We start from the raw sequence: 22,193 nt of genomic DNA, 5'->3' as shown, positions 1-22,193 counted from the left end.
AGTTCCCCAACCAGGGATCGAACCTGCGTCTGCTGCAGTTGAACGGGGAGTCTTAACCACTGGACCATCAGGGAAGTCCCCCTTCTCTATCTTTTAGATGAATAACCCTTGTTTTGCTTACTCAGGTGGTTTCTGTATCCGGTAGGTCCACCATATGATGCTCCCATTGACGTCTGTCACTTCTGTGGTCATTCATCTTTTTGCTCTTATTGGACTGTCCTTTTTTTTGCGGTATGCGGGCCTCTCACTGCTGTGGCCTCTCCCGTTGCGGAGCACAGAATCCGGACACGCAGGCTCAGCGGCCATGGCTCACGGGCCCAGCCGCTCCGCGGCACGTGGGATTCTCCCGGACCGGGACACGAGCCCGTGTTCCCTGCATTGGCAGGCGGACTCTCAACCACTGCGCCACCAGGGAAGCCCTGGACTGTCTTTTAATGAATGAGTTCTGAGTTTAATGAAGTCGAATATAAATCACATTTTTGGTATCATGTTAAGAAAAACTTCACTATACCAAAGTCAGTAAGATATTTACCTATATTTCTTTTTTTTAAAAAAAATAAAGCGTTGAATTCTCTTTGAATTGACTTGTGACTATGATGTGAGGTGGGGGTCCAAATACATTTTTATTTAAATATAGAGGTTCAATATTTCCAGCATCATTTGATAAAACAGTCCACCCTTTCTGCATTTGTGTACAATGCAAGCTGTCAGATAGCAGGTTTTCACAGGTGTATATACATGATCCCTGGCCCTCCATTCTTTTCCACTGGTGCATTTTAAAAACCTGATTTGTCTACAACATTTTATCTATTGCTATAAGTTTAGTATAAAAACTGATACGAGGTACCACAACTTCTCCTATTTGGTTTATCTTTGTCAGAATTGTCAGCTATTTTTGCAGTTTTTTAAATTTCACACAAATTTAAAATCTCAATGTCATGGCAGCCTGGATGAGAGGAGAGTCTGGGGGAGAATGGATACATGTATATGTATGGCTGAGTCACTTTGCTGTGCACCTGAAACTATCACAACATTGTTAATTGGCTATACTCCAATATAAAATAAAAAGTTAAAAAACATCACCTTGGTGGATTCCACAAAAGAACAAATAAACAAAATCAAAATGAAAAAAGAAAAAAAACCCAAAAAACAAATGTTGAGATTCAGGATTTTCATTGGAATTCTTATATCACTGGAATTATATATCAATTATGGCTTAACTCACATTGTTGTGATATTAAAACTTTCTATCCATTCTTCCATGATCATTTTCTGGCACCCCATTTATTGAGATATTCTTTAATGGCTTTCAATAACGGCAACATTTTCTTCCTAAAGTTCATGCACCTTTTTGCTAGGTACTTTTTGTTTGCTATTACACATCAAATTTTTTGAAAGTGGCATTTATTTATAATTTGTTGCTCATGTATAGATATGCAGTTGGTTTTGGATACTTGTCATGTAATTGTCAATTTTGCAAAGTCAAATGTCAGTTATTTCTCTGCATATTCATGTGGGCTATGTAACCAGTTACATAATTTGAAAATGATAATTTTATTCTCATTCCAATCTTTACAACTTTTACTTCTTTTTCTCTTCTTAGGGCACTGGCTAGTGCTGCTAGTGTATTAAACAAAACTGGCAACAAATTTTTAGAAGAAATACTTCGAGTGTTTCAGTTGTCTGTTATATTGGCCATGGTTTTTTTTGGTGTGGGGTAGGGGGCGTAAAGATCATACCCTTAATCAAAAAGTAGAAGATTCCCTTATTTGTATTTTTACTTTGCGCTCTATCAAAACATGTTTAATGTGTAATGCTGTGGAATTCCTGAGCCTACTGAGATGGTCATATTTTCTGCATTAACAAGCGAATATGGCAGATTTTACTAATAGGCATTCTAATGTTGAACCTTTATTTGCTGTGATAAATTCAATTTGCTTAGGAAACATTGTTGCTTTTTTCATTGCTGGATTCAGTTTGCTTATACTTTTTGTTTAGAATTTTTGCTTCTATATTTATGGTGATATTAGCTTGTCATTTTTTTCACACACTTCTCAAGCTGTCCTTGTCTGGTTTTAACATCAAGATTATATTATTTTTCTATTCTCTGAAAGAATTTAAGATTGAGTTTATTAAATGTGTGGGAATACTCATGCATAAAATCATTTGAGCTTAATATTTTGGGGAAAAATTTTAAAACTGATTCAGTATGTTTAATGATTATAGATAATTCAAGTTTTATGTCTCTTCCTGAGTCAATTAAAAAAAAATTAACAAACTTTCCATTTCACCTAATTTTTCAAAATCATTGGCCTAAGGTTTTTATTATATTGTCTCCTTAATCACTCCTGCAGTTATCATATCTCCTTTTTCATTTTTCATATTGAAGTTTTTAATAGTAAAGTTTTGGTTAGTGAATGATCTACATTTTTGAATGCAGTTTCTGTATCTTATCTCTATTTTTTTCAAGAGTTCTAGTGGATAAAACATTCTAGTTGTCACCAACTCTTAACCACATTTTGAAGATAGTATTCCACTGTCTTCCAGCTTTTACTGTTGCCTTTGAGAGCGGAGCTATCAGTCAAACTGGCTTTCATTTGTAGATAAAGTCATTTCCCTAAGCCTGATTTTAAGACATTCTCTTTGTATGTAGTGTTCTTTAGTTTCACATCTCTGAGACTTGGTTTGCTTACATTTATACCGACCTTTCAGAAGTGTTGGGCTTTCTAAATCTGAGTATTGAGTTTCATAAATTCTGAAAAATCCTCAACAGTTTATTCTCTACAGTTCTATTCTCTTCTTCTAAAATTCCATATATTTTGGATCGTTTTTCTTTAACCACTATTTCTCTTGAACATTTTTTCATATGTGTCTGTAATACATTGCATGGATTTACTTTTCTAACTCACTAATTCTTTCTAATTCTATGAACAGTCTGCTGTTTATCCTGTTCAATGAGTCTTTATTTTTAATTATCCTCTTTCTCATTTATAGAAGTTCTCTTTGGTTCTGCCAACAAAAACAGTGGCACTTGCCATCTGCCTCTACAAGGATGAGGTCACTAGCCACTGCAGCCACGGACCTTCAACACACCCTGAAAGGCATTCAAGGTGGGGATCAGGAAGGAGGCCCTCTGTACTCTGGGAAAAACTGGCAGAACAAGTCTTCAGATAGATATTTTCAGGAGAAGTTTGTATGAGCCCAATTCTTGCATCTCCTCGTATCTAGAAAAGCACTAAAATCATTAACAGTGACACCTGCTCCTCCTGACTAGCAGCCAGCCTCTGCCAACATGTGTGCTCCACTGCACGTCCCCCCTTCACTAAAATCATGTATAACACTGACTTTCTCCCCACCTCTCTGGAGCAGTTTCTCAGAACTATCTGAAACGCTGTCTCCCAGGCTAGAGTTCTCATTTTGCCCCAGATAAAACTTAAGTCACAACTCTCACATTGTCCTTTGTTTTTCAGTCTACAGGGTTTTTTTTTCCCAAATCTATCTGGTTAATTTTAATTCTTTGTCCCTCCATCATTTTTTAAAACTTGTTTTAAATTTTCTCTAAATAAATTAAGTAGACATATTTTTAATAATTCCAATATCTTCAATATCTTCTTGTCTTCGAAGATTCAATTTTGTAATTTCCTTTTTTTCTGATGATTCTTGCTTGTGGTACCTTGCCTCACAGCATTCATGATTTTTATCATATACTCATGTTCCTTGGAATGTTATATCTTTGAGGATTCTTGTAGAACTTCAATTAAAAATGCCCAATAAGAAAAGTTTTGCATTTTATTTTCCAATGTGTCTGGGGAATCAGACGCTGATCAGAATCACCTTAAATAAAATTTTCAGCTAGAATTACTCGATATCCAACAGATACTGTGAATTCAGATCCCAAATCTAAATGAAGGTAAGGTTCAGATTAGGAATGCTTATGAAAAGCAGTCTTTTTCTTTTCTCATGTTCTTCCCGGAACCAAGATTAAATAAGCAAGTCTTCTTCTTTGGGATCTCTCAGCCCCTGTTCCAGGTGACACTGTCAATGTTTTTCATTGTCCCAGACTCGTGCTGATGACTTCAAACTGATCTCCTGCTCTGTTGAGGACCTAGGCTTTGTCTTTCTTCCCTCAACTACTCCAACATAGTCCTCTTATTCATACTTCCTTTTTGTTCCTCAAATCTAATGTTCTCCCTTACTTTACCACTAGCACAACCATATTATAAACTTTTTATTTTATGCAGCAATTTTAGATATTCTGTATTAGGATCTCTCCTCTGCACCTCTAGCTCATTATATGCTTCTTAATCTTATAATTGATTTCTTTATAACAATAGGTTCTTGAGAACTCAACAACAAACCACAATGGATGAATTATTTTCATCTTAAAAATATATGAAAGACTATTTCATATCATTGATTTAACCCTACAAGAGAGGGTTGAGGTCTCCAATTTTCTACTTGTTATAAAAATGCTAACGCCTTCCTCAGCAGCATAGCATGTATGGCAAATACCTGGCTTGCTTGTGACTATTACCTTCTAGTCTATTCACTGTGACCTTGGAAGAGGTCGATAATTGATTATAGTTGCCCTTTTGAGGTGACAAGATGCCACCTCAAAAAGCTTTTCAACATAAAATTCTAGGTAGCTATTACCAATCACATGACATTTGGTCATATAGTAACTCTTATTTGCCATGCTTGTCTAGATTATCAGATTCACTCGAGTTTTTTTTCACCACCATTATTTATTTTCCTCACAAATTAATAGTGTATCTTTTGACTCTAACAATGATGTGTGATTGCACAAGTGTGATAGTCACTATGAAAAGACACCACCAGACACCAGCAAAAGACATGCAATCCTTTAATGTAGGTAATGGATAAAGCTGTCAACTATAAATCTAGACATGGCTACACAGCGTGAAATGGCCAGCCAGCAGCATGCATGCAGTTTGATATGTACTCTTGGCTTTCAAGTTCTCATATCGTCCCACTGCTGCCAATGAGACCATCTGTCTAAAGAGAGGATATAGTCAGGCCTTTGGGAATCTGCCTTCCCCATTTTCCTGTTTTTTGGTTATGTATGAATTTTTAGATACCCTCTAGTCCCTTCCTATTCACTGGTTACCACCACATTCCTAAGATCTTTGCAGTTAGACTAGAGAATTAAAAGCCAACTTTCCAGGGCACCCTACCCTCAATAGATCAAGGTTTTGGGATTATCTGAAGTTCTATTCAGATAATAGAACTGATAATAGAATCTGAAGTTCTATTCAGATAATTTTAACTGTAACTTTAATTTAGCTAATCAATCCCTCTTTTCAACACAAAGCTAGACTATCAACTCAGGAAGTCATCACCCAATGGTATGGCTTGGTTTTCTGCAGTTTCTGTTGCAATGTATGTAAATAAGTTATTAAATAATTTGGTCATTTGACTCTCATCAATCTATACTTTAGGTTTCGCTGAAATTCTATTGCAAAATGAAATATATCTGGAGTCGCATTTTGGGTCCATCACTTAATTACTTCTTTCAGCTCATACCTAAAGCACCCTAAACAGGTCAGTTGAAAAATCAAACAAAATTATGACTCTTAGCCATTCCGATGGCTACTTCTTGATACTATGCTCCAATGTGACTCAGGGTTCTGCCCTATTCTTCCCTTCTATCCTGGGTATCTCAGCTTCTTTTTGACGCTCCTGAGTACATTTCTTAGTGATCACATTATTGTAAACCACTTTCCACTTTCTTGAGAGATCAACCCTCTCAGTGTCTATATCATCCTGTACTATACCATGCTTGCTTTCATATTTCCTCAAATAGGCTTATTTACCCATTTGTGCACTAAGGTTGTATTAATGAATAATATATTTTGTGTCTATATACTTGGTATATCCCATTTCTGATTTTTATAAAAGAATCACTAACTTTCTTTATTTACAGTTAGTAGAAGTTGCTATTTTCAATACTTTTACTATCTCTATGCTTTTTGCCACTTTATTTCATCCCATCGTTTATGATCTCTCATACCCTAACAATCACGACACACCCCTAAATCTCAGATTATCACTGGCGTTCCTCAGCTCAAAAACTCTTTCTGTGTTCTCCTCAAGTTTTGAAAGAAAAAAAAAATCATTCTAGACAGATTCCAAGTAGCCACAAGACTGTACCTCTCAATGCCAATCAGTTCCGTTTTCCATGTGTTACACCCTAGCTTTCATTCTGGGGCTCAAAAGTGAATCAGGCATGGCCTCTGCCTTCACAGAGATCAGAGTTGAGAAGGGGAAAGGAACAGATGGAAAAAAAGGGCACAATCCAATGTGCTCTTAAGCACCATTTATACCCTCCAGAGTTTCTCCTCAATATAATGTCATTTTAGCAGCCTTCTAGTTAATAAATGTTCATCTCATCTTGCATAAACACCATTAATATGAATGTCTGCTATGAAATGCCAATACACGGGCAAAAATTTCATTCTCCACATTGAGAAGCAGTTGCCATATTATGTGTGTATACTTTTTCCTCAGGAACTGAAAGATGTATTTTTAAAGTAGATCAAATGAAACTGGTTACCATATAATTTTAAGAGACTGAAGCAATTATCCAAACATTTCAGGAGACAGTTATCCAGTGAAACTTCTGTGCTGTCTAGGAGTCAAATCATTCCCCACATAATGTGTCAAATAAATACTTTAAAAGCCTCATGGAATTTGGGGGAGACCCACTGTAAAGATAAACAGGATTGCTTGATGGTGGTTTCTGAAAAGTCTTCCTGTATAAAAACAAGCTAGATGGGATGGAAAGCTCATTTTCACTGATGTGAAGGTCAGAAACTAAACTCAAACTCCATTGAAACTGGGCATCCATCTCCTCTTCGGGGCCCCCAGTGTTTCTCAGCACTTCTCTAAGTAGCTGGCACCTAAGCTCTCAGCACCAAATAGTCTTTCTCACACTGGCAAAGCCATTAACACACTAATCAATATAAAAAGAAAATCAAAAAGGGAAAGCACTCCCCCACCATCCCCTGAAGCTTAAATCCACAGTCCCAAGTAAGTCTCTCCACAAGATGATGAAGCCTGAGACTTAGGTACCTGCAAACCTTTTGGTCCACGGTTTCCAGCCTCTCCCAAGTGATGCTACCATCATTCCTAACAGCAGCATGATAGCTATAATCCTGGAATTGGGAACATTCCCTAATACCAATGTCTACTGAATTCTGCCAGGCATGGAGACCTCACTAAGAATGTATACCCAACCAGGAAGTCAATTTATACAGCTTTTTAAACTCTCAACCTGAACTTACTAATCCTCTTAATACACGTTTGTCTGGTGTTTCAATTAATTGGCTTTTCAACTGCAAAACATTTTTAAATGTTAAATTCACCAAAAAAAGGGTTAAAAAATACGTCTCCATCCCCAAAGTTATAAAACTAGAAATATCTTTTATAAAAATATGACTGATAAGAAATTCATTTGATAATTTCATCCAACGGGCATAAACTACTGACCAATAGAACAAACTCAGTCCACAGGTATATTTCGATTGGCTGCAGAATATTTAAAATTTTTCTTTAAAACAGAATGACATAGTGAAGCATACCATGTGTGTTATGTCTAGGTTCCCGCCATGGTCTATCACAGCATTTCATTCATCACGTTATCCCAGGGTGTCCAAAAGCAACTCAGTTTATGAACTCTGGCGTATACTATTTGCCTTTAGAAGATTCTAGGAAAGAATAGTATTGGTAGGGGCTTCCCTGGTGGCGCAGTGGTTGAGAGTCCGCCTGCCGATGCAGGGGACACGGGTTCATGCCCCGGTCCAGGAAGATCCCATATGCCGCGGAGCGGCTGGGCCCGTGAGCCATGGCCGCTGAGCCTGTGCTCCGCAACAGGAGAGGCCACAACAGTGAGAGGCCCGCATACCACAAAAAAAAAAAAAAAAAAAAAAAAAAAAAAAAAAAAAGAATAGTATTGGTGAATATGTAGAAAACAACCCACAGCTTTAAAAAAATATAGGTAATATGATATGTATGTGATTAAAACTCTTCAATCACTTTGAGGATCTATCTGAGCTCTTCATTCCCAGTTTTATAACACATTTGACAAAAAGTTAGTCTAGATCTCCTGAAGGCAGAAATCTATCTCCTCAGAAAAAGTATCAATTTTTACAACAGTTCTTTCATCAGACAACTGCTCTTTATTAAGATTGGGGCCTGTGTTTCTTCATTATGCAAAGAAAAAAAATCAGGCAGGATATTTCAGCAGGGGAAAGGAACATTATTACTATGCTTCCCATTGAAAATTAAAATATTCAAAATACGTCAAAATCATCTTAGACTTAATATCTGATCAGTGGCTTAATGTCTGTTTTTACAGAGAACATTTTTATATGTATTTTTAAGAAGTGACTTCCACTATCTTCAAAAATGTGACCCAATTGAGATTCTCAGAAACTGGAGGACAAACAGAAGAGTCAACAAGAACACAAAATTCACCAGCAGCAGAGATTCTACTTGAAGTGAAAGGGCCACTCCACACTAGGAGTAAGAACCCGTTTCGAGAGGCTTGGAGCAGGCTTTGATAAATACACACCCCATGGTCTTTGACTTAAACTAAATATATTCATCAGAATGTGCAGCTTTGATAATTATGATATGATTATTTTGGAAATTCAAGAATGCTATTTTTTTTCTATCTGTGAATAGTCTCCTAAATTGGACTTCATTTATGCATTCATTTATTCATCCACCCATCAATCAAACATTTATTGAGTATTTACTAAGTGTTAGACACTCTGGGTTGGGGATATGATCTTGAACAAGAGAAGCAAAGCCTGTTTCCAGATGAAGCTTACATTTTAATGGAGTGGAGAGCACTTACAATATAAACTTACTTTTGAAAAAGGTGTTTCATATAGCCATACAGGCTATGCCTGAACAAGGTGATGGGATAGAGTGGCTGGAGATGGGCCCTTCAGACTGGATGAGCAGGAGAACCTTTCTAAGGATGAAGCTTCTCAAACTTGGATGTGCCTGTGAATGGCACAGGATCTTGTCAGAATGCAGATTCTGATTCAGAGGTCTGATGTGGGGCCTGAGATACTGCATTTTTAATGAGCTCCCAGGTGATGCTAATGTGTCAGGTCCTCATACACTTGGGATGGTAAGGACTTTGAACAAGAAATGAGAATGGTAAAAACCCTTGGTCATGTATCTGGAAAAGATTAAAACTCTAATTTGGGCTTCCCTGGTGGCGCAGTGGTTGGGGGTCCGCCTGCCAATGCAGGGGACACGGGTTTGTGCCCTGGTCCGGGAGGATCCCGCATGCCGCGGGGCGGCTGGGCCCGTGAGCCATGGCCGCTGGGCCTGCGCTTCCGGAGCCTGTGCTCCGCGACGGGAGGGGCCACAGCGGTGGGAGGCCCGCGTACCGCAAAAAAAACAAAACAAAACAAAAAAAACCCCTCTAATTTGACAAGATACACGCACCCCAATGTTCACAGCAGCACTATTCACAACAGCCAAGACATGGGAGGAGCCTTAATGTCCATCGACAGATGAATGGATAAAGAAGATGTGGTATATAGATACAATGAAATAATACTCAGCGATAAAAAAGAATGAAATAATGCCATTTGCAGCAAGATGGATGGACCTAGAGATTATCATACTAAGTGAAGTAAGTCAAAGACAAATATCATAGGATATCATTTATATGTGGAATCTAAAAAATGATACAAATGAATGCATTTACAAAACAGAAATAGATTCACAGACATAGAAAACAAACTTATGGTTACCTAAAGGGAAAGCGGGGAGGGATAAATTAGGAGTTTGGGAATAACATACATGCACTACCATACATAAAATAGATAAACATCAAGGACCTACTATATAGCACAGGGAACTATATTCAATATATTTTAATAAACTATAATGGAAAAGAATGTGAAAAGGAATAGCTATACACATATATATGTATGTATATATATATAACTGATTCACTTAGCTGTACACCTGAAACTAACACAACATTGTAAATAAACTATACTTCAGTTAAAATAATTTTTTAATTAAAAAAAAATGAGCATGGTAAAAAGAACTGACAATCATATGTGGGACTTTGGGGAGGAACTGAGACAAGCCCAAACTTGTGTCCACCTCATTTCTAATCTTCTCTCATCTGTCTCACAGGATGCCCCAGGGCATAATGGGAGGATCAGAGCTCTGAGACCAGAGAGGCCTGGGCTTCCATCCTGTCTCCAGCTTTTCACAGCACTGAGGTTTGGGGCAGCTCCTGTACTCTCTCTAAGTCTCATTGCTTCACATTGTGGGATCCTTGCATAATCTGTCTGGCTTAGAGCAAAGAATCAGTAAATGAAAGGCACTCTGCAGCAGGCATCATACTACCATGAGGTGACAAGTATGAGGACGGCAAACAGCACAATAGGACAGCAGAGCAGAAAGACAAAAAGAGCCCCAGGGCCCCCAGTCTTGCTGCTTCGCTGTTCCAACTATGGGCTTCTCAGCTCCAGACTCTTCGAGATACGAGAAAAGTAAGCCCTTATTTAGTTAAGCTCACATTAGTTTTTCTGGTTCTTGAACCTAAATGCAATTCATATCTAATTGTTGAGTGCAGCTATTCATTATTATTATTTCTTCCGAAGCCACTTAGCAATAGGAAAAGACAGGAGCAATCTAAAGCTTTTGCCAGTGTCCTTAATCATGACAACCTGGTCTGCCCGCCAAAAGCTGGACTACCAAGAAACGCCATTGCATTTGACTCCTGATCTGTATTATCACTGAAGATAATGTGGAAACTTTCACACATCAACGCCTAAATTCTCAAGGCAAATTTGAAGTGTCCACTTTTTAGAAATGGTCATCAAAATCCCCCAGTTTTGAGGCAACTGATAATGCTGTTGGCACATCGTGAATAATCCAGTGTCAACCGTCATTTCAAGCCAAATCTGGGACACCCTACAAGCAATAAACAAGGCACATATTATTCTACTCAACTGCTTTGAGCAGAAAACCAAATTAGCATGTGAAAAAAGTTTAGAAAATGGAGACACATGCAACTGAGGAAAAGAAACTTTTAAAAGAAGCTGTGCCCTCACATAGGTAAAGGTCCTTTCGTAACATTAATTAATCAGCAAGTTTGTACTCAGTGTCTGTTATGTGTAAAGAACTGGAGGAAAGTGAAAGGCAGCAGGAGGAGTATGCCAAGTTTAAGGCCCTCACTGTTGTGGGAAAAACAAGTCATAAGCGTTAGGCCAGCAGCAAGGCACAGATCAGTCTAAGGGAAGGACCCTCACTATGACCTAAGGTGGTTCAAGTAAGATGACTATAAAGAAAAGATGTGGGGGCTTCCCTGGGTGGTGCAGTGGTGGAGAGTCCGCCTGCCAATGCAGGGGACACGGATTCGTGCCCCGGTCCAGGAGGATCCCACATGCCGCCAAGCGGCTGGGCCCGTGAGCCATGGCCGCTAAACCTGTGCGTCCGGAGCCTGTGCTCCGCAACGGGAGGGGCCACAACAGTGAGAGACCCGCGTACAAAAAAAAAAAAAGATGTGGGATTTTCATGGTAAACAGGGGTGACAAAGATGTTCCAAGTGAGGGGAAATTTGAGGACCAGGGTATGGAGAGAAAGAGAGTGTGAGTTTTACTAGCTGAGCGTGAACAGACCAGCTTGGTTTGTCCAGAGACTTCAAGAAAGTTTAGAAGGTGGTATGTATGTAGTTAGAAAGTGAATTATGGGGAGCAACATAAGCTGATTCTTAAGTAATTAGAACTTAAAACCTGCTTACCTGAGCTAAGAGCAGATCTGTTTAATTAAAAGAGGAAGTTCTGCCCTCTTGCTTCTCTTCATGTGGGCTTTCCTCTGTGCACGAGTACCCTGGTATCTGTGACCAAACCTCCTTCTGAGGACACAAGTTGGATTGTATTAAGTTCTACCTTAATGGTCTCATTTTACCTTAATTACCTCTTCAAAGGCTCTATATCAAAATGCAGTCACATTCTGAAGTCCTGGGGGTTAGGGCTTCAGTGAGTCCAGAACAGTCCCCAAACCAGAAACTTGGAATTCATCAACTCTTTCCTTTCCCTCATCTCTACTGTCAAGGTCTACAGGTCATAACTCTGAACTCTATCCTCACACCATCTAAGCTCCTTAGAAAGACATAATAAAATCTTTAAGTTTTAACCCATGCCTGCCTATCTAGAGTTGAAATTCAACACCCTGACTTTTAGAAACTACTTCTGAACAAAGGTCAGTTATTTGTTATTTCATCTCCTGAAATTAACATCCCTTCCTTTCAGTTTATCAAACTCCTCACATCCTTCAAGTTTTGCTTCAATATTATTTTCCCTGTGAAGTTCTCCTTGACTCTGCTCCAATTCTTGCTGGCCCCATGCTATCTTTTCACCTTGTCTGGGAAGAATTTACCATTTCTGCCACTCTACAGTCACTGAACATAGTATACAGCAAATACTGGATCTTTTTCCTTTATAAGATCATGAGCTCTTTGGAGAAAAAAAAACACCAATAGAAGGAATGTACACTCTGGAGTCTGTACGAACGTAAACCCTAGTCCTACCATTTTTCACTATGTTGACTTTGTCAAGTTACTTAAAATTCATTGGTAAATAGGAATAGGAATAATTCCTATTTCATAGGGTAATAACGAGAAGCAAATGAAGTAATCATCAGTATGAAGCAAAGACTCAATAACATCTAGCTATTTTTATAAAACATGTAGAATATAACAATGACCACAACTCTTTTCTTCTTGGGTGTATTCTGTATGCTCTGTGCCATGTGATTTGCAGATATTATTTCTTATATACGTAAAGTAAGTGTAGACGTGTATGATTACCCCTTTTTATAGGTGAAGAAACTTAGTCTCCGAAAGGGTAAGCAGCTTGTCTACGGCCTAACAGCTAACGCGTGTGGAACCAGGGTTTAAGCTAAGGTTTAGATGATCCAAACAAAGCATACTGTACCCATTTTGACATCTCCAAACAATCATTCAATATGGAAGGCAGAATGGGTGCTCAATGAATACTGATTGAGTTGCTTAATTCATTATTAATCCACAATTAAATTAATATATTTCTTACTGATATTTCTATAGGGAAAGAGGTAAATAGGGTCTCATGTTAAATTAACTCAGTAATGCTAGGTACACATATAGAAGTTATTGGTTTACACACTTTTTTTAGAATGGAAATGAAATATGTGTCAAAAAATGGAAGGAATTTAAAAGTTGCTTAAAATCAACAATTTCTGCTGAAGTCTCTCTCTGTCTCTCAATCACACACACATGCACACACACACACAAAAAACATCCCAGATCAGCATTTGAAAACTAAGTGTCCAAACAGTACTTTGCATTTTATGCCAATCTTCCATCAATGCTGTTCATTGTATCCCATACCTTGCTAGTTTTTTCTATAAAATATGTTTTTCCTCCTTTCAAATAAACCCCAGAACAATGTAGGCGTTACTGATTAAAACTTTTTTTATAAAAAGAAGTTCAATTTATATCTCTTAAGCAAAGTCCGTCATATGAGCGTTGGTAGGGAATTAATTTAATTAACACAAACCGAATTTCTACAACTCAGATGATCTTCAGAGATACATTCATATGACATCTGATATTGGGTCACATCAGGCTACATGCTCACCTCGAGTTTTCTAGTGCTGAGATACAATAATGCTCCAATTACACAGAGACATTTTAAGAGTTTTCAAACACATCTTGAAGTTCTAAAAATATCATACGCTAAGGTGTGCCTTTCCTGCAAGACATGTCATCAATTGGTGAATTTTAAGGTATTTTTGCCCTATTAAGAGCAGGTTAAAAAAAGAGAGAAATATATATATGTATTTTATAACTATGCTGGTTTACAATAGTTACTTTGCCTCTATTAAAATACTACATAGTTTTGTGGGACATTTATAACAGCAACAGAAAAGAAAATATTCTTGAGTGTTCAATATATATTAGAAATAACACAATTTCATATGAAATAATAATCATTTGAGGAACAAAGTCATAAAGCTATAAAAAGATTTAGAGACTTACTATCAAATATTTCAAAATTTCTAAAACATATTCTGCCTTATACAATTAACGTTAAAAGTGTTTTTTGTTTTTCTTTCTTTAAACCTTGCAAGAGATAGTCTTCATATTTTACATGTTCTCTAAACAAAATGGGACTATTATTAAGCAAAGTTTAATATATTTATTTAAATAGAAATGTAAAACTTTTTTATGATGGACCATTGGATTAGAATAATTGCTACTGGTTCCATAGGGTATTCAAATGCGTGCCCTCCACCCCCAAAAGGCAGGTGCAAGCTTTCCTGGGAAAGCAGCTCTGCTAGTGTAACACACCTGGCCTCTGTACTGCTCATTTATTCAATTCTTCCCAGGGGAATAGGAGGAATTTACTATGATTGAGTTTGGCATCTATGGTGCGGCCCCTGCTCTTTCCTCTCTTTAGGGAGCAGCTGCCTTTGGGAAGTACCTGTTCTGCTCCGGTCCTCCAAGCTTTAAGTTATACCAGACCGAGCTCTGTCTCTGCCCCAGTATAGCTCCAATTGGGAGGTAACTGCCTAAATCTGGGATCACTGAGAGGAAGCCCATTTGCTGTTGATAATATGCCACATTCTCTGTTATCGGTTTCTTCAGAAATAAAGGTGATGTGTTGGTCTCCCATCTGCCTTACTCTTATTTCTCAGTTGGCTCAGAACTTGGGTGGGGAAAAGGAGTGTTTGTACTGAGCTCTTTCAAACCCCAAATGAATAAGTATATTTTTACTCCTTTTATCCATTGCAGTCTTCCAAAAGGGGCATTTCACCCCTATCTACAGACACCAGAAACACAAGACAAAGATGATGACCTAAATTATATAAAACCATTAGTTATAATCTTCATGTTCAAAGCAAGTCAGGTTGATTAAACTGCCCGCTTTGAAGCGAAAAATAAAAGTCATTTTTTTCTAAAGATAGTTTTATGTATCTATGCATATGAGTATACATAATATATACACATATTTAATACATAAATAATAATGTTATTCAAATAATCCTTATGGTGGCATAATAAAAAATGTACTTGGTCTTTGTCTCTGTTGCTGGCACACAACCCTATAACCCTTGGAATCTCTGGAGGGATGAGTGTCTTTTTTTTTAAAATTTATTTATTTTTGCTGTGTTGGGTCTTCATTTCTGTGCGAGGGCTTTCACCAGTTGTGTCAAGCGGGGGCCACTCTTCATCGCGGTGCACAGGCCTCTCACTATCGCAACATCTCTTGTTGCGGAGCACAGGCTCCAGACGCGCAGGCTCAGTAGTTTCGGCTCACGGGCCCAGTTGCTCCGCGGCATGTGGGATCCTCCCAGACCAGGGCTCGAACCCCTGTCCCCTGCATTACAGGCAGATTCTCAGCCACTGCACCACCAGGGAAGCCCCGGATCAGTGTCTTTTATGTGCTAATAAATATTTGGTGGTGGGGAAGGGGAGGGTGCCCTAGATTACTTCGGCAGGGCAACACATTGCCATGAAGACCAGGGCAAGATAAGAGGGCCAGAACTTTTAGCCCCACTCCCTGACCTTCTGGGGAGGGGAGAGGGACTAAAGAATGAGTTGATCACTAATGGCCAGTGATGTAATCAGTCTTGCCTACATAATGAAGCCTCCATGAAAACCCCTACTAAACATCTGAGCAGGAGAGCTGATGAACACATCCAGGTACTGGGAGGGTGGCACGCCCAGGAAAACCACAGCAGCCCCAGGCCCTCTTCCCTCTACCTGCCCTAGACATCTCTTCCCTACGGCTGTTCTAGAGTTAGAGCCTTTACAATAACAGAAGTGTTCCTCTGCGTTCAGTGAGCTGTTCTAGCAAATTATCAAATCTGAAAAGGATGGGGAGGGTTGTGAAATTCCCGACATTGTAGTCAAGCTGGACAGAAGTGTGTGGGCCCTGGGCACCCGTACTTGTGACCGCCATCTGCAATTAACGTGGGCCGTTATACCTGTGCCCTCTGACACTAAATCCAGGTAGCTAGTGTCAGACCTGAATTAAATTATAGGACACCCAGGTGGAGTCCAGAGAGTTGCAGAACTGGTTGTTGGTATGGAAAAAAAACCTACATTTGGTATAAGAAGTGTTCTGAGTAAATACAGTTCATACTTACCTTCTGTTTTCCTATAACAGCAAAGAAAATAGTAAAAACAAAACCAAAAACCACGCACACCTATTTCCACACTTTTCTCTCACTGGACAGGTATTACACGTGCTCTAATATCCAAGTAACTTTAAGTATCAGACTGCTCGCCCCTCCTGTATGTAAAATATGCCACAGTGTTTAGTTATGCAAATACACAAGAAAACAGTCCTGCATTTGCAAATATTCCAAATGATAAAAGTTGGTGGAGGTGTCACCAAATAGTTCTCAATTTGTATTGTCATTTCAAAAGACATAATGTATTTAAAACACTCACACACATTTTTAAAAAGACACAGTTGTTGAAACATCAAAGAGCTGGTTCTCATAAATAACTTAATATACAGGAAGTCCCTACAATGACAATTGCCTTTTCTCTGGTCGCCAAAATATCTAATCCTACTTTTGTTTAAATGAAATAATATGGGCATTTTTTTCAGTGTTACTTTTTGTCTGCTTACATGAATGCAGGGTATTTCCTCATAAACTATAGACAGAAGCTATAAAGTAAGCAATATAAAGTCTTAGAATACTTTAAAGATCATTGAAGAGCTTGCCTGTGTCTTAAAACAAATTATTATTGCAAAATACAGATACGCATTTGCAACATTCCACTCTCACAAGCACTAAACTTGAGTTCTGGATTTTGGATATAAAATGAAATCTTGCACTTCTAAGTTCTGAACTACTGCACATTAGATGAAACTGAGAGCAGTATTTTTAATCACATCATTTTAACTTCACTTATTGCTATCAATGTATATTCTTCCCTGATAAAACAAGGTGGTATGAATCTGTGTATTCTGATAAATTGTTTTCCCATCCTCATCCTCCTCGAACAGGAGTATAAACTTCTGGTTCCTATCAAGTGAGTTTTTATTACAAAGAGGAAAATGCAAATTCATGTGAGTCTCTGTGATTTGGGGATAGGCACCAAATACTGACTGCTAAGAGTTATGAATATTTATCTGTTGCTGTTATTAAAAACACATTTTTTTTCCTACCAGAGTTTTTGAATAAACCAATTTCAAAATGTTACTCCATCTGTCAATGTTTTCTGAAAACAGTACAAACCTTCTTTTTTATCTTCTGGAGTAATCTTCACTTTTGTATCTGTTATATCTTTGAATGAAGCCAGAAAAAGGACCACATCTCCTTTCTCATTCTTTATAGGGACAATATCCAATAGGCACCAAAACGGAGACCCTGCAACAGTAATAAAAATAGAAATCAACCACTGCCTTGTGTTTTATCTATGAAAATCACATCATTTGTGGTATAGTTAATAAAGTCCTTACTGTTGTTTTCTAACGCATGAGTCTCCCCCAAAAACTTAAAAATGTCAGTTTTCAGACTCCATACATGTCTAGCCTCTAAGGCATATCTCTCCATTCCCAAATGAAGTGCTTTCTCTGAAAATAAGCGAGCATTTTAAACAAAACCACTAGTCTGTGCTGAGACCTTTCTGCTTATGTCATTCAAATCTGTATTTCTTCTTTGAATGTATTGATGTTGAAGCATTCCACTTGATGAAACTTTGCCCCTTCTCACCCGAAGCACACACTGGTTCCTAAATAAAGACTTTTGTTTGATATGAGTTTGCTAGAGGTTTATTTAGTCAATTTAAAAATCAATGCTTGTGCACCAGAATGGCTAAAAGAAAAAAAGATGGAAAATACCAAGTTTTGGGAAGGATGATGCAAAGTCATTTGAACCCTCCTACATTACTGACTCGTTGCCAGTTAGTACATATACCTTAAAAACTGTTTGGCAGTATCAAGATATATTATCACAATACGTTATACGGTAATGTGAATGAGTGATATATAATAATCGACAGGGGAATGGATGAATATCACTAACATAATGTTGAGCAAAAATAGCCAGACACAGAGGAGTAGAATCCATTTAAATTAAGTACAAACACAGGCAAAACAAATCTAGGGTTTAAGAGGTCAGGTTAGTGGTTATCTTTGGGAGATTGTGATTAGGAGGGGACACAGGTCAGGGTGTTCTGCAATGCTGGTCCAAATCTTTCATGACCTTTATGTTGATTGCATAGGAGTATTCAGGTTTTGAAAGTCAACAAACTCTGTACTCGTGTGTATTTTTCAGGGTATATGTTTTATTTCAAGAACATATTCTTAAAAGTGATACTCAGTCTTGTAAAAAAGAATGAAATAATGTCATTTTCAGTGACATGGATGGACCTAGAGATTGTCATACTGAGTGAAGTAAGCCAGACAGAGAAAGACAAATATCATATGATATCACTGACATATCTAAATAAAATGGTACAAAGGAACTTATTTACAAAACAGAAAGAGCCACAGATGTAGAAAACGAACTTATGGTTACCAAGGGGTAAAGGGGGGGAGAGACAAATTGGGAGATTGAGATTGACATATACACACTACTATACATAAAATAGGGCTTCCCTGGTGGCGCACTGGTTGAGAGTCCGCCTGCCGATGCAGGGGATACGGGTTCGTGCCCCGGTCCGGGAAGATCCCACATGCCGCGGAGCGGCTGGGCCGCTGAGCCTGCGCGTCCGGAGCCTGTGCTCCGCAACGGAAGAGGCCACAACAGTGAGAGGCCCGCGTACCACAAAAAATAAATAAATAAATAAATAAATAATGAGGACCTACTGTATAGCACAGGGAACTCTACTCAATACTTTGTAATGACCTATATGGGAAAAAAAATCTAAAAAAAGTGGATATATGTACATGTAAAACTGGATCACTTTGCTGTACAGCAGAAACTAACAACATTGTAAATCAAATATACTCCAATAAAAATTAATTTTAGAAGTGATATTCAAGTTCAATTCTATTCTTTGAGCAAAAGAACCATGAGAAGTATCATTAACAGACTCAAGTTCAAACCTAAGGCTCATATTTTGAAAAGTTTTTGTATATTTCAAAATACGCATTAAAAAATATATTAAAATTCCAGTACTAGACTTTCTACTGAAAAGCATTCCTGGGCAGAAACATTTGAAGTTGATGAAAAAGTTATTGCTTAAAAACTAAACTGTTGATCTATTCACACATAATTTTCCTACACTTTTCCTTTGATGGGAAAAAATCTGAATTTCCATCTTATTTGGGAATTGATTTCAAAGCTGGGTATACGACAAAAATCACAGAGTCAGAAATATCTTTGATGTTTTAACTTGTTTTGTATATACTGTGTTAGATCTCACACTTTCCAACACAGCGATATATCCATCCAGCCTTGGAATCTCTCATTTTTCTTCAGTTGAGCACCAGATAAGCAGCTGATTTGTATTTAGTGTCCATCTAACATAAAAATCGTATTTTACTATAGCTGCTGGGGTATTTTCGTTGAAAATGTGTGGTTAAGTACACATGTTATAAATGTATGTGTAATGTACTGCTACTTATAAAGTATACCTTGAATATGTACCTGTTCCCCCATATCCTCCTAATTGTTTAGTGACATGATTTTCTTCTTGTTCTTTTGACTCAGACACATGGTTTCCTTTCATTCATCTTCCCAAATATCTATGCCACAGCAATCCCATCTCAATACCCCATCACGAGGCTCCAGAAAACCTAAATCTATGGCTTATCACCGGGGCTCCAACATCAACCAGCCACGTCACCATGGGAAGTCAGTTAACATTTCTGCAATGAGATTCCCTCTACTATAATGTTCTCACATCCTCCTGTCCAGGGTAGATAGAGTAACCCCAAGAAACATGAAATGATAAGTCAACATTATTGTCTATGATTAATGAAGAAACCTCATAAATGAGCCATATCCCTGGCCAAACACTGCTCTCCCCCTCATTCCAGAATGGCTCTTACTTCCAATTTTTGTCTATGATTACCATTTCAACTTGGGAGCCTTTTTCCCTAATGCTGTAGCTACGGTAGGAATAAAAAGAACCATCAGACCAAGCTATCAGTCACACCCTAGAAACAGTAATCATGGGGACTTGGAGAATGGCATGAATCTAATATTTTGATTCACACTTTAAAACATCTCTTCGTCAATTTCCTTGCAGGAACATCACCCAAATCAGAACAGAGACTATTAATTTTCCTGAAAATCATTCGATCTATGCACTCAGACAAGCATCATTATTGTCTCCACAGAGTCTCCTCACAGACGTGCCAGTGTATTTTAAAGAAAAGCAAAAGCACAAAATGAGGTGAAAGCCAAGGAAACAGCTGCCAACATGACAATATTCTCTAATCAGCCATGATGCATGGGTGTCATGTCATAGCATGCTCTGAAGAGTTGAAAACTCACTTTGAAATTTGTCTTTCAAGTTATAATGAGATGTGATCTTTTACATTTTATAAATTCATTAGAAACTTCATTAATATGGGTCCTTCTAAATTCAAATTTTGTAATGAGTTGTCATGAGCTAAGCTAATGTCAACCTCCCGATTACATACATGACAAAACAGTGAATCAGGGAAACAGCGTAAGAGACATATAGGCCTATTTTTTTCCTCCCTCCCTCCCTTCCTTCCTTCCTCTCTCCCTCCCTTTCCTCCTTTCCTTCCTTTCTTTCTCCCTCCTTCCCTTTATCCCTCTTCCTTTCTTCCTTCAACTGCTCCTTCATATTTATCCACACCAACTTCCTTATAAATATGGCTTTGGGTACCTCTAAAGTTAGAAAGCAAGGCATAAGCCACCTGCTTCTTCTTCCAGAAAAAGAGGATCAATGCTAAAACCTACCAATCAGGCTCAAAGCAACACCCTTCACACTTACTTTGCTCTCTTAGCCTTCCCTTCCCTGCTGTCCTCAACCTCTCCGCCCTGGCTCTCTGACAAAACCTTCAACCTTGCACGACTGTAATAACTCAAAGCAATGCCCCAGGGTCTGCTGCTTCCTCTCTTACCCATGGGTACAGTGATGGTCATGCAATGTCTTTCAGTCAACAGCGCCCCAGGCCTGGTACAATAAATATTTCTTAGCGGAGGGAGGGAGAAAATCCCTCAAGAGATGGGAAGGATTCTTAAAAGTAGGGTTAGAGGGCAGAACTTGTGTGTCAATGTTAACTCCTTCTGTATATAGCAGCTGTAGTTACCGTGTGGGTTGGTGAACGCTAAAACAGATGAGTCTCTGCCAAGATTTAAGCTAGTAACACCTTTAATTTCCATGGATAAATACAATTCATGGGCGAAAACAGGGTTTATACCCTATACAGTAAACTGTATTTTCGGAATCACGTAAATAATTACGCAGAGTTTAAACCTTGTGGAATGTCCCATGTCTCCATTTTTGGTACTTTCTTTTCCTTCATTGGGAAACAAGGGTGCGAGAGAATTTGACTTGTTAATATTTACAATGGAAAGAATACATATGCTTTCCATATACCCCTAAAAGATTATATTTTGCAATAAGTGAACACTAATGAAAAAGTTTCTAGTATGAGTTCATGGTTTAATAACAATACAAGGAGATAGAGATATAAAGAATATTGAATTGTGAGTCGTTCCCTTCTCTTTAGCGATTGGCTGTGCTGCCATGATGGGACACAGGTTGTGTTTCCCAATTTAACACAACAGCAGAAAGTGGGATGGGGACCCCTTAGCATGTCCCTTGTATCAAGCAGGATTTTGATTGGATTTTTAATGGTAAATATGTGTAACCTTTAGTTTTTGAAATTGTGGCTACAATAATATAATATCCTGAGTGTTAACAGCATCAGTATAGTGTGACCTAAACATTTTCAGGCGCTCCTCATATTTCACAGTAAATCTGATCTTGTTCTCTATAACCATTGTCTCAGTGCTACGTACTCAATGGTGTGATGACAGGTTTGACAATTTTTAGAAATTAGTCCAGAGGATATAATATTGGGAAGGGTGTGGCCAAAGGGCTGCAGGTGTTGTAAACAAGGCACTGCTAATGGTGGTTGCATGACGGGACCCTCGTATCTGTAGCAGAAAGCGCAGGACCTTGATGAGCATCTCAA

The 22,193-nt window shown here is 38.3% G+C and overlaps 1 protein-coding gene across 1 annotated transcript in view; it reads right to left on the bottom strand.

Annotated features, from left to right (window-relative positions):
• KCNH8 (potassium voltage-gated channel subfamily H member 8) overlaps positions 1-22,193 on the bottom strand; it is a 413,967-nt gene that overhangs the window by 221,071 nt on the left and 170,703 nt on the right. Inside the window, exon 3 of the mRNA XM_059064162.2 lies at positions 17,305-17,436. Within this exon, the coding sequence (XP_058920145.1) occupies positions 17,305-17,436 (132 nt within the window). The remainder of the gene's footprint in view (positions 1-17,304; positions 17,437-22,193) is intronic.

Source organism: Kogia breviceps, chromosome 5 (genome assembly GCF_026419965.1).
Source record: "Kogia breviceps isolate mKogBre1 chromosome 5, mKogBre1 haplotype 1, whole genome shotgun sequence".
Lineage (NCBI taxonomy): Eukaryota > Metazoa > Chordata > Mammalia > Artiodactyla > Physeteridae > Kogia > Kogia breviceps.
This window is presented reverse-complemented; position numbering and strand designations above follow the sequence as displayed.